This window comes from Panthera leo, chromosome B3, assembly GCF_018350215.1.
Source record: "Panthera leo isolate Ple1 chromosome B3, P.leo_Ple1_pat1.1, whole genome shotgun sequence".
Taxonomy (NCBI): domain Eukaryota; kingdom Metazoa; phylum Chordata; class Mammalia; order Carnivora; family Felidae; genus Panthera; species Panthera leo.
The window spans coordinates 109,534,610-109,548,936 of record NC_056684.1 but is presented as its reverse complement, the minus strand read 5'-3'; the positions used below and the strand labels follow the sequence as shown (position 1 = coordinate 109,548,936).

The 14,327-nt window shown below is 35.4% G+C and overlaps 1 protein-coding gene across 1 annotated transcript in view; it reads left to right on the top strand.

Moving 5' to 3' along the window:
• SGPP1 (sphingosine-1-phosphate phosphatase 1) overlaps positions 1-9,501 on the top strand; it is a 35,927-nt gene extending 26,426 nt beyond the window's left edge. The window contains exon 3 of the mRNA XM_042943450.1: positions 7,139-9,501. Coding sequence (XP_042799384.1) covers positions 7,139-7,690 — 552 coding nt within the window. The 3' untranslated portion in view covers positions 7,691-9,501. The remainder of the gene's footprint in view (positions 1-7,138) is intronic.
• The last annotated feature ends 4,826 nt before the right edge of the window (positions 9,502-14,327 follow it).

The following is a 14,327-nucleotide window of genomic DNA, read 5'->3' as shown; positions in this document are numbered from 1 at the left end:
TAAAACCACTTAGTATACATTTTAATGTCATACATTAAATTGATATCACAGTGATAGCTAGCATGTTTATGCCCTGAATTAATTCCTTCCTTCCTTCTGGTTCTGTTGCTTGGAAGTTCAGTTTGCCCTTACTATTTTTTTAAGTTTATTTATTTATTTTGAGAGAGAGCAAGCAGGGGAGGGGCAGAGAGAGAGAATCCAAAGCGGGCTCTGCACTGACAGGAGAGCCCGACATGGGGCTCGAACTCATGAACTACGAGATCATGATCTGAGCCCAAACCAAGAGTCACATGCTTAACCAACTGAGACACCTAGGTGCCTCAGTTTGCCCTCACTATTCAGGATAATATAAATAACTAATAATCAGAAAGGGAGGTAAATTTGTATAGAGTCTTGAAACAATCTAGTTTAATATTCATGGAGCTCTACAAAAAAAATTGAGGACAACAAATTTTGGATATTTTGTGTCATACCGAAATATATTTCTGGAATTATAATTGTTTTGAATTATTTTTAAGAATTCTTAACGTGATCAAATGTAGGGGCACCTGGCTGGCTCAGAGAAGTGTTACTCTTGATCTCAGGGTTGTGAGTTCAAGCCCCATTTTGGGTGTAGAGATTACTTAAATAAAGAATAAATTAAAACTTAAAAAAAATAGGGGGTGCCTGGGTGGCTCATCTGGTTAGGCGTCCGACTCAATTTCGGCTTGGGTCAAGATCTCACACTTCTTGAGATCAAGCCCCACATTGGACTCTGTGCTGACAGTGCAGAGCCTGCTTGGTATTCTAAATCCCAATAAAGAAATAAACATGAAAAAAACTTTAAAAAGTGGTCAAATGTAGGAATGTCTTTAAAAGTCATTTAATTGATTAAGTTTTTCATTTTCTAAAGTACTATAAGCGGGCGCCTGGGTGGCTCAGTTGGTTAAGCCTCCGACTTCGGCTCAGGTCATGATCTCATGGTCCGTGAGTTTGAGCTCCACGTCGGGCTCTGTGCTGACAGCTCAGGACTTGGAGCCTGTTTCAGATTCTGTGTTTCCCTCTCTCTCTGACCCTCCCCCGTTTATGCTTTGTCTCTCTCTGTCTCAAAAATAAATAAACATTAAAATAAATAAAGTACTATAAGCATTTTATAGGAATGAACATCTACTTATATCTATAGTAAGAAAAAACTATAAAAAAACCAGCTAACTTCAGAGCTATTAACCCTTCCTTTCACTTAACTTTACAGTAAATTTATTATATATGGTTTTATGTAAATAACATCAATTGTCATTTAAAACTTCTAACTTGGTACACATTCTGAGAATTACAAGGCTCAGACATTTCCACATTAGCATATTCTGAAAGTTTTTGAATCAATCATGAAATTTATTTTTTTTAATGTTAAATAAAACATTTTTGAGATGCAGGACGGAGGGGCAGAGGGAAAGGGGGACAGAGGATCCAAAGCAGGCTGTGTGCTAACAGCAGTGAACTGGATTTGAGGCGTGAACTCATAGACTGTGAGATCATGACCTGAGCCAAAGTCGGATGCTCAATGAACTGAGCCACCCAGGCGCCCTATCATGAAATTTAAATAAGAAATAAAGCAACAGCTTCTATTCTGATAGCCAAAATTCCGTAATTATTTCACAAGATCTGTGCCTTTAATTACATCGTAGGGAAGAAAGGGTAGGATAGCAACCAAAGGACTATACCCTCATAAAAGTGTAATTCTATGGAAATTAGTGATCTGAAATATGAAGAATAGAGGTCTGACAGTCATAATTTGAGGTCTCCATATCCACAAGTGTGGTCAGAATTTGGGTCACTTTTGGAATCTTTGAGTAACTGCAGTAAAATTCAATTAATGAGAATTCTTAGGTAACTTTTAGTATGTATCTGAGTTTTCATGGAAGACCTCATGTTAAAAAAATTTGAAAATTTAGTTTTTCACTCCAGTATATAATTCCTAATGCTGAATATTCATTTTTTTTCAACAAAATATATTGAGCACCTTTAATCCATCAGATTAAATGCTTAGGTCTATGACATTAGTCCAGTTTTCTTTATTTAAAAACTGGCCAGGGGCACCTGGGTGGCTCAGTCAGTTAACCGTCCGACTCGTGATTTCGGCCCAGGTCATGATCTCATGGTTTGTGGGTTTAAGCCCCACTGTGCTGACAGCATGGAGCCTGGTTGGCCTTTTCTGTCGCCCTCTCTTCCTCTCCCAAAATAAATAAATAAACATTAAAATAACATAAAATAAAACAAAAAAAATGGCTAATGTAACCATAAATTTTTATTAAATTTGAACACTCCTTGAAAGGGGAAAAAAAGGCATTTTTAGTATTTTCAGTGTAGAAACTGTTATTCCCTGAAAATGTCTTTAGCCTAAACTGAAGAAATTATGTTTCATCTGTTTCTCATACAGAGTTCTTATCAAGCAGGATTATATAGTCAATATGATGAATCTAAAGAATTTCTGTCTCAGTTTAACTAAACAAATATTTATTGCCTACTTACTGTGTGCCAGCCATTGGGTATATGTATAAATAAGATAAAGACTTTGCTTTTGAGAGATCGCTGTCTAAATAGGTAATATGTAATGCAGTGGTTCCTCAACTGGAGCTGCACAACAGAATCACTGGGGAGCTTTTTAAAAATTTTTATCTTTTAAAAAAAATACTTTTTAACATTTTTATTTATTTTTGAGAGACAGAATGTGAGTGGAGGAGGGGGCAGAGAGAGAGACACAGAATCCGAAGCAGGCTCCAGGCTCTGAGTTGTCAGCACAGAGCCCGACATGGGGCTCAAACTCACACGAATGGTGAGATCATGACCTAGGCCGAAACTTAACCGATGGAGCCACTCAGATGCCTCTGGGGAGCTCTTTTTTTTCTTTCTTTTTTTTTCTTTTTTTTTTTTTTTTTTTTTAGAAAGAAGTTGATGCCCAGGGTGCCTGGGTGGCTCAGTTGGTTAGGTCATGATCACTGTTCATTGAGTTCAAGCCCCACACTGGGCTCTGTGCTGACAGTGTGGACCCTACTTGGGATTCTCTTTCTCCCTCCCTCACTGCCCCTCCACTGCTTGTTCTCTCTCTCTCAAAAATAAATATACATTAAAAAAAAAATTTGATGCCCTACTCGCACTTCAATTCAGTTAAATCAGAATCTCTGAGGATTGGCCCAGGCATCAATATTTATAAAGTTGTTTAGTGACTTCAAGGGCACAGAGGTTGTGAACCTTTGGTTTTCTAATAGAAATAGAAAGCAAAAAATGGAAAACAATGTGGTAACTTTTGTAGCAGATGCTATGGAGGTAAAGAGGAGGGAATTCCTTATTATGGGGTAGGAGAAGAGAAAGTTTATGGAGAAGAGAGGTGCCTGAGCAGAGTCTCAAAGGATATGTAATGGTTTTCCTAAAATAGAGGAGGAAAGATAATTCCAAGATGAGAGAAATAGTCTAAAATTCATTATGGGACCTGGCATTGAAGCGTTTTGTGTTTAAGATTCTTTTTATTAAGTAATCTCTATACCCATCGTGGGGCTCGAACTTAGAACTCCGAGATCAAGAGTCATATGCTCTACTGCCTGAGCCAGCCAGGGGCCCCTGGCATTGAAGTGTTAGGATAGGCAGAAGCCAGATATGAAATGCTTTATATGCCTTCTAAGAAGTTTGAATACACAAGTGATACTGCTTTAGTTCATAATTTGATAAACATTTTGTTAATTGCTTATATTTTTCTTCGACCTACTATGAAAGCAGTCACTTATATAAAGAGAACACAATTGCTTTTAAATCTCATTTCATATTTTTAGAATTGGAAAATATCAGGAAAAACTTGTTCTATATAGAAATAAATTTTAAAATGTTTTTTTTTTTTTTAATTTTTTTTTTTTCAACGTTTTTTATTTATTTTTTTGGGGACAGAGAGAGACAGACAGAGCATGAACGGGGGAGGGGCAGAGAGAGGGAGACACAGAATCGGAAACAGGCTCCAGGCTCTGAGCCATCAGCCCAGAGCCTGACGCGGGGCTCGAACTCACGGTCCGCGAGATCGTGACCTGGCTGAAGTCGGACGCTTAACCGACTGCGCCACCCAGGCGCCCCTAAAATGTTTTTTTTTAATGATGCCTGTAATGTAATTGTTGAAAACAGAGTAAAGATTCACTTACAAGTAATTTAGTAGATTTTGTTAGAATAGATTCATGTAAGGGATTCATTTATTCGTCCAATAAATATTTGAGTGTCTACAGTGTGATACACTTCCCAGGAAGGTGGTGGCTAAAGAACTTAAATTCTTCAAAATTTTTAGCTGCACATTCAGTTCTTACTCTCTTTAGGAATTGTCTGTACCTTCAGCCCTTCTTCTATTCCACGTATTCTGATTTAGAATTTTACATAGTTTAGAACAGTGCATTGTACTGTTAACTTTACTGATCCATGACAAAGTCATTGAACTTCTGCACAATGAGGACAATGGCAAGAGTTTGAGGATATACTGAAGTCTTAAATGTGGAAGGCAAACTTAAAAACTTTTTGAATAGTATACCTTTATGATTTTGTGGCAGAGAGGGCTTTCTTAAACAAGATACAATGATAAATATGACTACATTAAATTTAGAACTTCTCTTCACTAAAAGGTGCCATAAAGAAAATGAAAAGGCAAGCTACAAAATCCAAAAAAAGATGTTTACAGAACATGTTATTGATAAGAGATTTTATCGATAAAGGATTTATATATGAATACCATATGAAAAAAATCATGTAAATCAACAAGAAAAAAAATCTAAAAGAATGGTTACAAAAAGACACAAATATACATTACAGAGAAAAGGAATAACTCATAATCTTATAAAAAAATCAGGAAAATGCAATTTAAACATCAAGAAATGCAGAACTGATGGGATGTAAATTTTTACGAACATTTTGGAAATTTTTAATCTTATAAAATGGAACATGCACATACCCTATGATTCTGCCATTCTGTTTCTAGGAAACTCTTGCCCACACCAGGCAACATTGAAACAAAAAAAATGGTTGCACTGGTTATAATATTCCTGGTTGGTTTAAGAAGAGATACTAATTAAGAAAGCACTCAAGCTCAACCATAGCCAATAAACTAATTCAAAACCTATGAACAATTTAAATGACCACCAGTGGAAGAATGAATAAGTATTACACAGCGAAGTATTACACAGTTGGGAAAGTAAATGACCTACAACTACATATAAGGAATGAATCTTGAACTGTGCACTATATAACATTTTTATAAGCTCAGAAAGAAGCAAAACTAGATCATTTTTTGTTTGTTTGGAGATATGTGATGAAAGCTTTTAACAAGTGCAGTAGAACCTTGGTTTGTGAGCATAATTTGTTCCAGAAACATGCTTGTAATCTGAAGCACTCGTATATCAAAGCGAATTTAAAAAACCATTGGCTCAGTTATGATCATGTGACATTTGGCATCATGTACTACTTTGTATTGCAGGACATCACTCGTTTATCAAATTAAAATTTATTAGAAATGTTTGAACACTTGCAGAACAAGTTATTCACAACCCAAGGTTTTACTGTATTTATTCAGCCAAAACTCAGGTTTATAATTGCCTTTGTGGAGGATACAGAGTGATAGAGTTGGGAGACAGCATACAAAAGATTCAAAGTACTGGTAATATTATTATCTTTTTTGCAGCAGTGATTTCATAGATATGAATTTTATAACTTCATATACACTCTACGTATCTTTTTCTATGTATCAGTTATTACCTAATAAAAATTTTAAGACAGAAAAACATTAGGCAACTACAGTTGACCCTTTAACAACATGGATTTGAGTTGCATGGGTCTACTTATATGCAGATTTTTTATAGTACTGAATCTTTTCTCTTATGATTTCCTTAACATTTTTATTTCTCTTTACTCTATTTCTCTTTACTCTTTTATTTCTCTTACTTTACTGTAAGAATACAATATATAACATGTATAGCATTAATTATATGTGTTAGTTGATGTTTATTATTGGTAAGGCTTCAGGTCAGTAGTAGGCTATTAGTAGTTGAGTTTTGGGGGAGTCAAAGTTATATATGAGTTTTTTACTGTATGTGGGGTGGCCACCCCAATCCTCACATTGTTTAAGGGTCAGCTGTGTAATTTCCCAGAAATCAAAACTACACATGGGGCACCTGGATGACTCAGTTGGTTAAGTGTCTTACTCTTGGTTTCTGCTCAAGTCATGATCTCATGGTTCATGGGTTTCCAGCACTGCGTTGGGCTCCACACTGCAGGTGCAGAGCCTGCTAGGGATTCACTCTCTCCACATCTCTTTCTGCCCCTGCCCTGCTTGCATTCTCTCTCCTTTAAAAAAAAATTTTTTTTTTAACGTTTATTCATTTTTTGAGAGACAGAGACAGAGCGTGAGCAAGGGAGGGGCAGAGAGAGAGGGACACAGAGAATCCGAAGCAGGCTCCAGGCTCTGAGCTGTCTGCACAGAGCCTGACACGGGCGGGGCTCGAACTCACAAACTGTGAGATCATGACCTGAGCTGAAGTCAGACGCTTAACCCACTGAGCCACCTAGGTGCCCCCACTCGCTCTCCTAAATAAAATAAATAATTTTTTTAAAAAGTAAAAAAAAAACTACACAATTTAGGCAGAGTTTATTGTTAAGGATTTAAATATAAATCTTATATAGTATATATGTAGTTAGTTTATAAAAAGGTAGAATTATGAAAACATAACTTTTAAATGTTTATTTTGAGAGAGAGGGCATGCATGCACATGCATGAGCACAAGCAGGCAAGGGGTAAAGAGAGAGGGAGAGAGAGAATCCCAAGCAAGCTGTGCACTGTCAGCACAGAGCCCGACATAGGGCTTGATCACATGAACCATGAGATCTGGGCCTGAACCGAAGTCAAGAGTCAGATGTGCAAATGAGTGGGCCACCCAGGCGCCCCCAAAACATAATACTTTCATTATTATTATCAAATTAATCTTTTTATTATCACTAAATGTTTAGTATTTATTATATGGTCAGTAAAGTTTGAAAATGTGACATCTAAAGAATCTGTATTAACATTGAAAATGTGAAATCTATGTTTTTAAATGTCAAAAAGAGTGTTATGCTGAACAACTTTACTTTTCTCTTTTCCCAGGATATTATTGCCGGATTCCTATATACCATTTTAATCTTAGCTATCTTCTATCCGTTTGTGGACCTGATTGACGACTTCAACCAAACTCACAAATATGCTCCATTAATCATCATCGGGCTTCATTTAGCCTTGGGGATCTTTTCTTTCACTCTTGACACCTGGAGTACATCCCGAGGAGACACAGCTGAGATTCTAGGAAGTGGTGCTGGAATTGCATGTGGATCTCATGTTAGCCATAACGTGGGGCTAATGTTAGATCCTTCTCTGGATATACTACCATTAGCTCTGCCCCCCATTACCGTGACTATGTTTGGAAAAGCCATACTGCGGATCCTCATCGGGATGGTATTTGTACTAATAGTCAGAGATATAATGAAAAGGATCACCATTCCTTTAGCCTGTAAAATCTTCAGTATACCATGTGATGATATTCGAAAAGCAAGACAACACATGGAAGTTGAACTTCCTTATCGGTATATTACCTATGGAATGGTTGGTTTCTCTATCACATTTTTGGTTCCTTATCTATTTTTCTTTATTGGTATCTCTTGATGCAAAAATACTGTTTATAAGAAAGGAGGGTATCAGTTACTGATATCCAAAAATATATCCTAGTTAAAAGCCGAATCAGAGTTAGGCTTTTGCAGGAATTTAACTTAAATAATTATTTAAGTAAATTCGTAAGAGTCAGTGCATTTTATCATTGCACATCCAGATATTGTTTTAGGTGAGCTGAGCTATTTCAACACTGAGAAAATGATAAGTATCCATTTAGAATGTTCATGTAATGTTTGGAGAGTTTTATGCTGTTATGAATTCGAGTTATATATAATATATATTAAGATACATAATGTACAATTATGTATCTAATGTATGTTATATATGAAATAATATACCTAAGTTATTTTAAACTGTGGGGCTGTATTATAAAATCAATAATAATATGCAAACAGTGTGCCGGTATATTTGGATTTAGTACAGGCACGTTGTTATTAACAGATATGTTTAACATTTATTTACTATGGGAACCATTTCCTAATTGAATTGCGTAATTACTAGACCAGAATTCATATGCCACCACATAATGTTTTACTGCCTCTTTTTACACTGCCGTCACCTTTCATGTTACCCATGATGTTGAGCATGGGAGGCATTTTTAATGGACCAAATTTTCAGAAAAATTAGGGTTTTTTTTTTTTTTTTCAATTCTGTACACTGTGTTGAATGTACTTTATTTGCAGTTGTTCTGGACATCAGTTTAATAATTCAGGTACTGAATTTTATTGCTTGCTAATTGTGCCTTTCTGTTGCTGAATTAAGAAATGCCATGTATACTGTGATACAAAAATAAGATACTATCTTTATCTTAAGTTACATATAATCAGGCAAATGTTTTAAAAATACATGTCAAACTTAACAGGGCTAGAAGCAAGCCACCCTCAATTCTTTAGCCTTTGTTTGGAAAGAAATGTGGAATGGGTTAAACTTTCTCACTAATTTATTGGGTAGCTAAATGGATAAATATTTCCATTTTTGTAGGTATTTTTCTGTGCATTGTAAGTTTTAGGAACAAGATATATTTTTTGTACATTGTCTTGATTGTTTATACTGCAGGTAGATACTTCCAATGAATGGAAATGTAATTGAAATTTATAGATGGGACAATGCACACACTTAATTTATAAACAAACCGTTTTTCTAAATTATTTGGAAAGGATTGGATTTAGCAGTGTTAACTTTTAATACCCATTTATTAGCTACTTAAGGTAAATTATAAAATCTGAAAGTATCAGTATTTTAGATCCTATTTTTTTTTCAATTTTTATTATTTTCACAGTGGAAAATTTGGGTATTAAACATTTCTTCTGTCTGTGCCTTTATATTTTGAAGTGTAATTGTAATTAGGTTAACATTAAGTTTATTTGTAGTAAGTTTTTCTTAAGAGAATTAACTTTCCATATAAATGAGCATCAGGTATGGAATTACTGACTTTAGTGCAATATCTGTCTGATTATCCAGAAGTATCACTTAAGATGTTTCTATTTTGGACAGCATAACTATTTGAACTCATATTTTTATAATTCCGATTGAGAATTTAGGGACATGGTAATTTTTACCAACATTGAATATGATAATTTTAAGTAAAACAACTAAATTTGGGATCTTTAGCCGTTAGTCGAAACCGAGGCACTTAGGAACATATCGGTACGTTGGAAAATGTGCAAAGAACTTTTCTTTCAAAATGTGTTTAATGAATTGAATTTTAGGAACTACTTCCCATAATTTGGGTCTATGCTATCTTATTAATTTTTATATCTAGCTTAAAAGGTATTTGAAAATACTCCATTTCTTTGTGATTTATTATTTTCTGTCCTATGGTATCTCCATGCTAAATGTATTTTAAAATAAAAGCCAAATTCAGAATTGAAGAGTATTTTGTTTTGTTTACCTTCTTTGCATTTGTTCTCTGTATTATCTGATATTTATAAAATATATTTAGGATTTTCATTCTAGCAGGCTTTTCCTCTGAAGCATCTTATTCAAAACCAGAGTTGTTTTCAGTAATAGAAGATATCAAAGAAATTCTTCAGGGTTCAGACTGACTTTGGGCTCCAATTGTGATCATTCTGACATTGTACTTTTAGTAAAAAGTTTCATAATATTAAGAAACATGAATAAAATGTTTCAGCAGAATCTGTGGCCAATGGTATTATAGGTAGTTGACTGCCAATTCATTGTCTCAGGCATTAGACACAGTATTAGGAACAGGTTTTTGTTTTTGTTAATGTTTATTTTTGAGAGACAGGGAGAGAGCAGAGGAGGGGCTGAGGGAGGGAGGGAGACACAGAATCTGAAGCAGGCTCCAGGCTCTGAGCTGTCAGCACAGAGCCTGATGCATGGCTCGAACCCATGAACCGTGATACCATGACCTGAGCTGAGGTGGGAGGTTTAACTGACTGAGCCACCCAGGCGCTCCAGGAACAGGGTTTTTTTGTTTTGTTTTGTTTTAATGTTTATTTATTTTGAGAGAGAGAGAGAGAGAGAGAGTGAGTGTGTGCTAGCTGGCAAGGAGCAAAGAAAGAATCCCAAGCAGGATCCATGCTGTCTGTCATCCCAGAGCTGGACGTGGGGTTTGATCTCACAACCAGGAGATCACGACAGGAGTGGAAACCAAGAGTTGGACGCTTAACCAGCTGAGCCACCCAGGTACCCCAGGAATAGGTATTTTTTCAAGCTGCATTAACATATGGACATTTCATTTTGTAACTTGAAAATGCTGTGATATGTGAATTGCAAAACCTAGGTCTGCCAGAAACTCATTAGAAGACCTAATGTAAAACAATGTGACTACAGTAGATTTGTATAATTGTTTTTATTTACTAGCTTCCTTTAAAATCTTTAGTAAATGTGTCTTTCAAACGCAACAAAAATTCAGTGATAGGAGTATAATTTAAAAGAAAATGTTCATAAAATACTCCCTAAGGAGGAGTAAATACTAGAATGTTTTAATTTTGAATATATGATCACATAATTTTATACTGCAAAGATTTTTTATTAGCAAAACAATTTCATTCTTGTTAACAAGGTTTTCACTAGATTTAAAAATCTGTTTAATCTGGACATGAGTAAGGACCAATTTTTAAAATTCAACTTAAAAGTTGAATTAGTTTTTCTGAAGGGAGTTTTTATTGTTTGCTAAAGAGATTTTTTTTGGAAAGGGAACAAGCAATATTTTGAGAAGAGTACTGTAACCGGACATAGTGGATGGTACCATTCAGGATATTTTGTCAGATTTGGTCATGTTCTTCCAGTTTCTTCTGTAGTGTACTTAAGTTAAAAAGAAAAAAAAAAAAACAAAACCTCTTTACACACTTAAATTTTAATTGTGGTTACATAAGCTGCAAATAGCACAATAAAAATAAATTTTAACACGCTAACTGTAAAGGACATTTTAGAAAACTCTCCATTTTTAAGCCCACTACACATCTTTATAAAACAAAGCATGCCCTGCTTATAAGACAGGAGGGAGAATTCAAAGAAAAATAGAAGAAACATTAAAAAAAAAATGTTTCCAGAAATAAACACTAATTTGTTAATTTCAACTAGCTGGTATTTTATAAATTTGTCTTTTTCCTTTCATCATCTTTAGTCTTGGTGCATTTTTTAAAAATGTTTATTTTTGAGAGACAGAGAGAGAGCACAAGCGCAAGTTGGGGAGGGGCAGAGAGAGAGGGAGACACTAAATCCGAAGCAGGCTCCAGGCTCTGAGCTGTCAGCACAAAGCCCAATGCGGGGCTTGAACCCACAAGCTGTGAGATCATGACCTGAGCCAAAGTCGGAAGCCTAACCAACTGAGCCACCCATGCACCCCTAGTCTTGGTGCATTTTCCACCATTTAAAACAGCCCAGCCCCTAGCACTGCAAGCAACAAGATATGACAGAATATGTTTGTATTTTAGGAGGTTCCCCCCATTTTCTGAAAGCCAAATGAATTGTGAAATTGCTTTGTGACCTATACTAACCAATTATATCATGATGTCTACAACGTTGTTAGGTTTATGTCACCAAGTCCATTATCTCAGGTTTTAAAAGTTCATACACTTACCTTACCTATTATGCTATTTGCAGTATTTGATTTAATACATGTTTTCAAAGTTTTTGTTACATAATGACCTTTTCTTAGGAGATATAAAATGGATTCTTTTAAAAAAAATTACCACAGGGGCACCTGGGTGGCTCAGTCAGTTAAGCGCCGACTCTTGGTTTCAGCTCAGGTCATGATCTCACGGTTTGTGAGTTTGAGCCCTGCATCAGGCTCTGTGCTGACAGTGAGGAGTTTGCTTGGGATTCTCTCTCTCTTCACACTCTGCCCTTACCCTGCTTGCTCTCTCTCTCAAAATAAAAAACTTAAAATTAAAAAACAAAAACAAAAACACCAAAACACAAATAGTGCAGATTTGAGGTTTTTCCTTTGTCCTGTATTAGGGGTTCTCTTAACTGAAATCTCATTATAGCATATATCAAAACCTGGGATTCTCTTGCTTATGTATTATTGGCTTCAAATGTTCTGTCTTTATGATATAAGCTCCATGAACAAAAAATAGCCTGTGCCTCTATTTACTTCTGGGTCCCTGGGACAGCAGGCATTTGATTCACATATTTTGAATGAATACTCAATCCGTAGACAGGCTATATAGTATGTACATTTTTCTGAGGGAAAAATTCTACAACTTCCAACAGGTTCTCAAAGAGATTAATGATCTAAAAAAGTAAAAAATTATGTAATAGTTTACTTTTTACTTGTTTTAGTTGTTTTAAAACTTTAGCTTGTAAATAAATGCTTCCAATTTATCTGGTAGGAATTTTATCACTTTTCATGCAAATATTTAAAGGATAATTTAGATTCTTGAAATGTTTTGCCTGTAATTACTTCAGTGCCCTGTTTTATAGAATGTGATTTATGTACAAATTATTATTTATCTTTTTAAAAGTCTATTTATTTTGAGAGAAAGAGTGTGTGAGTGGGGCAGGGGCAGAGAGAGAGAGAATATCCCAAGCAGGCTCTGCCTTCTCAGTGCAGAGGAGCCTGATGCAGGGGCTCGAACTTATGAACCAGGAGATCATGACCTAAGCTGAAGTGGGATACTTAACCTACTGAGCCACCCAGGCACCCCAAGGTATTATTTCTTTAATAGCAAATTTTATTCTCTCCCTCTCTCTCTGCCCCTCCCCCACTTACACACACATGTGTGCACCCACACTGTCTCAAAAATAAATGGTAAAAAAAATTTTTTTTAAAGGGGTTACTTGGGTGGCTCAGTCAGTTGAGTGTCCAACTCTTGGTTTCAGCTCTGATCATGATCTCACTGTTCCTGAGTTTGAGCCCCTCATCCCCTCCTTGGGCTCTGCACTGACAACACAGAGCTTGCTTGGGACTCTCTATCTCCCTCTCTCTCTGCCCCTCTCCTGCTTGATCGTGTGCATGCTTTCTCTCAAAAATAAATAAACACTAAAAAAACTAAAAGCGAATCTGCCAAAAGTGTTCTGTATAAATGAGGGTATAACATTTGTTCCCAGTTAATAAGCTATAGAAGTGTAATCTTGAGAATATTACTTTGCCCCTCTTTTTATCTGGGTTGATTTAGGGATGAAATTCACCAAACTCATTTTAATGGATAGTGTTACTTTTGGTTATTTCTCATTGAAGTACTATGATAACAGCCTTGAAATAGTGAACATAAAAAACTGAACTAATACTCCTTCAACATTTTCCACTCTGCAAAATGTTTCAAATAGTGTTACAAAATAAATATTTTAAAAACATTTCCCTTGGCAGGATATTCCCAAAATTCATTTATGGACACAAGCTGTAAATTTTTAAAATTAACATATAATGTCTAAATATATAGCATAATTTATAAGTAACATTAATTATAAACCCAAATACAGCATTTACATCTGAAATATTTTTTCTATCTTTCCTAAAAATCATCTACATTTTCCCACATTACATATGTTAAGGGGATTATAGAATTATAAAACATTTTAGATCTATATAGGATCTTTGAGCTCATATACAGCAACTCCATACCAAATTCATAAATCTATAATATTATTAGCAGATACAGGCATACCTCATATATTGTGGGTTTGGTTTCAGATCACTGGGATAAAGTGAGTATCACAGTAAAGGGAGTCAAATCAATTTTTTGTTTTACCAAAAAGTGCATATTAAAGTCATGTCTATACGGTAGTCTATTAAGTGTGCAATAGCATTACATCTAGGAAAAAAACACCCCAATTGACATATCTTAATTTAAAAAATACTTTATTGCTAAAAAATGCTAACCATCATCTGACCTTTCAATGAGTCTGTAATCACTGATCATCATCATAAGGAAAGAGTTTAAAATACTGCAAGAATTACTAACGTGTGACACACACACAAAGTGAGCAAATGCTGCCGGAAAAATGGCACTGATTGGTTCGACACAGGATTGCCACAAAACTTCAATTTCTAAAAAACAAAACACAATCCCCGCAATATCTGTGAAATGCAATAAAATGAGGTATGCCTGTAATTATGTGCAATCTTAATTACTTCCTCAGGCAGGCAGACTATAACTTCAGGATGCAGTGTTGAACAGTCCCAAGTGAATGAAAATTTGGATGGGCTAAGAGCACTGTG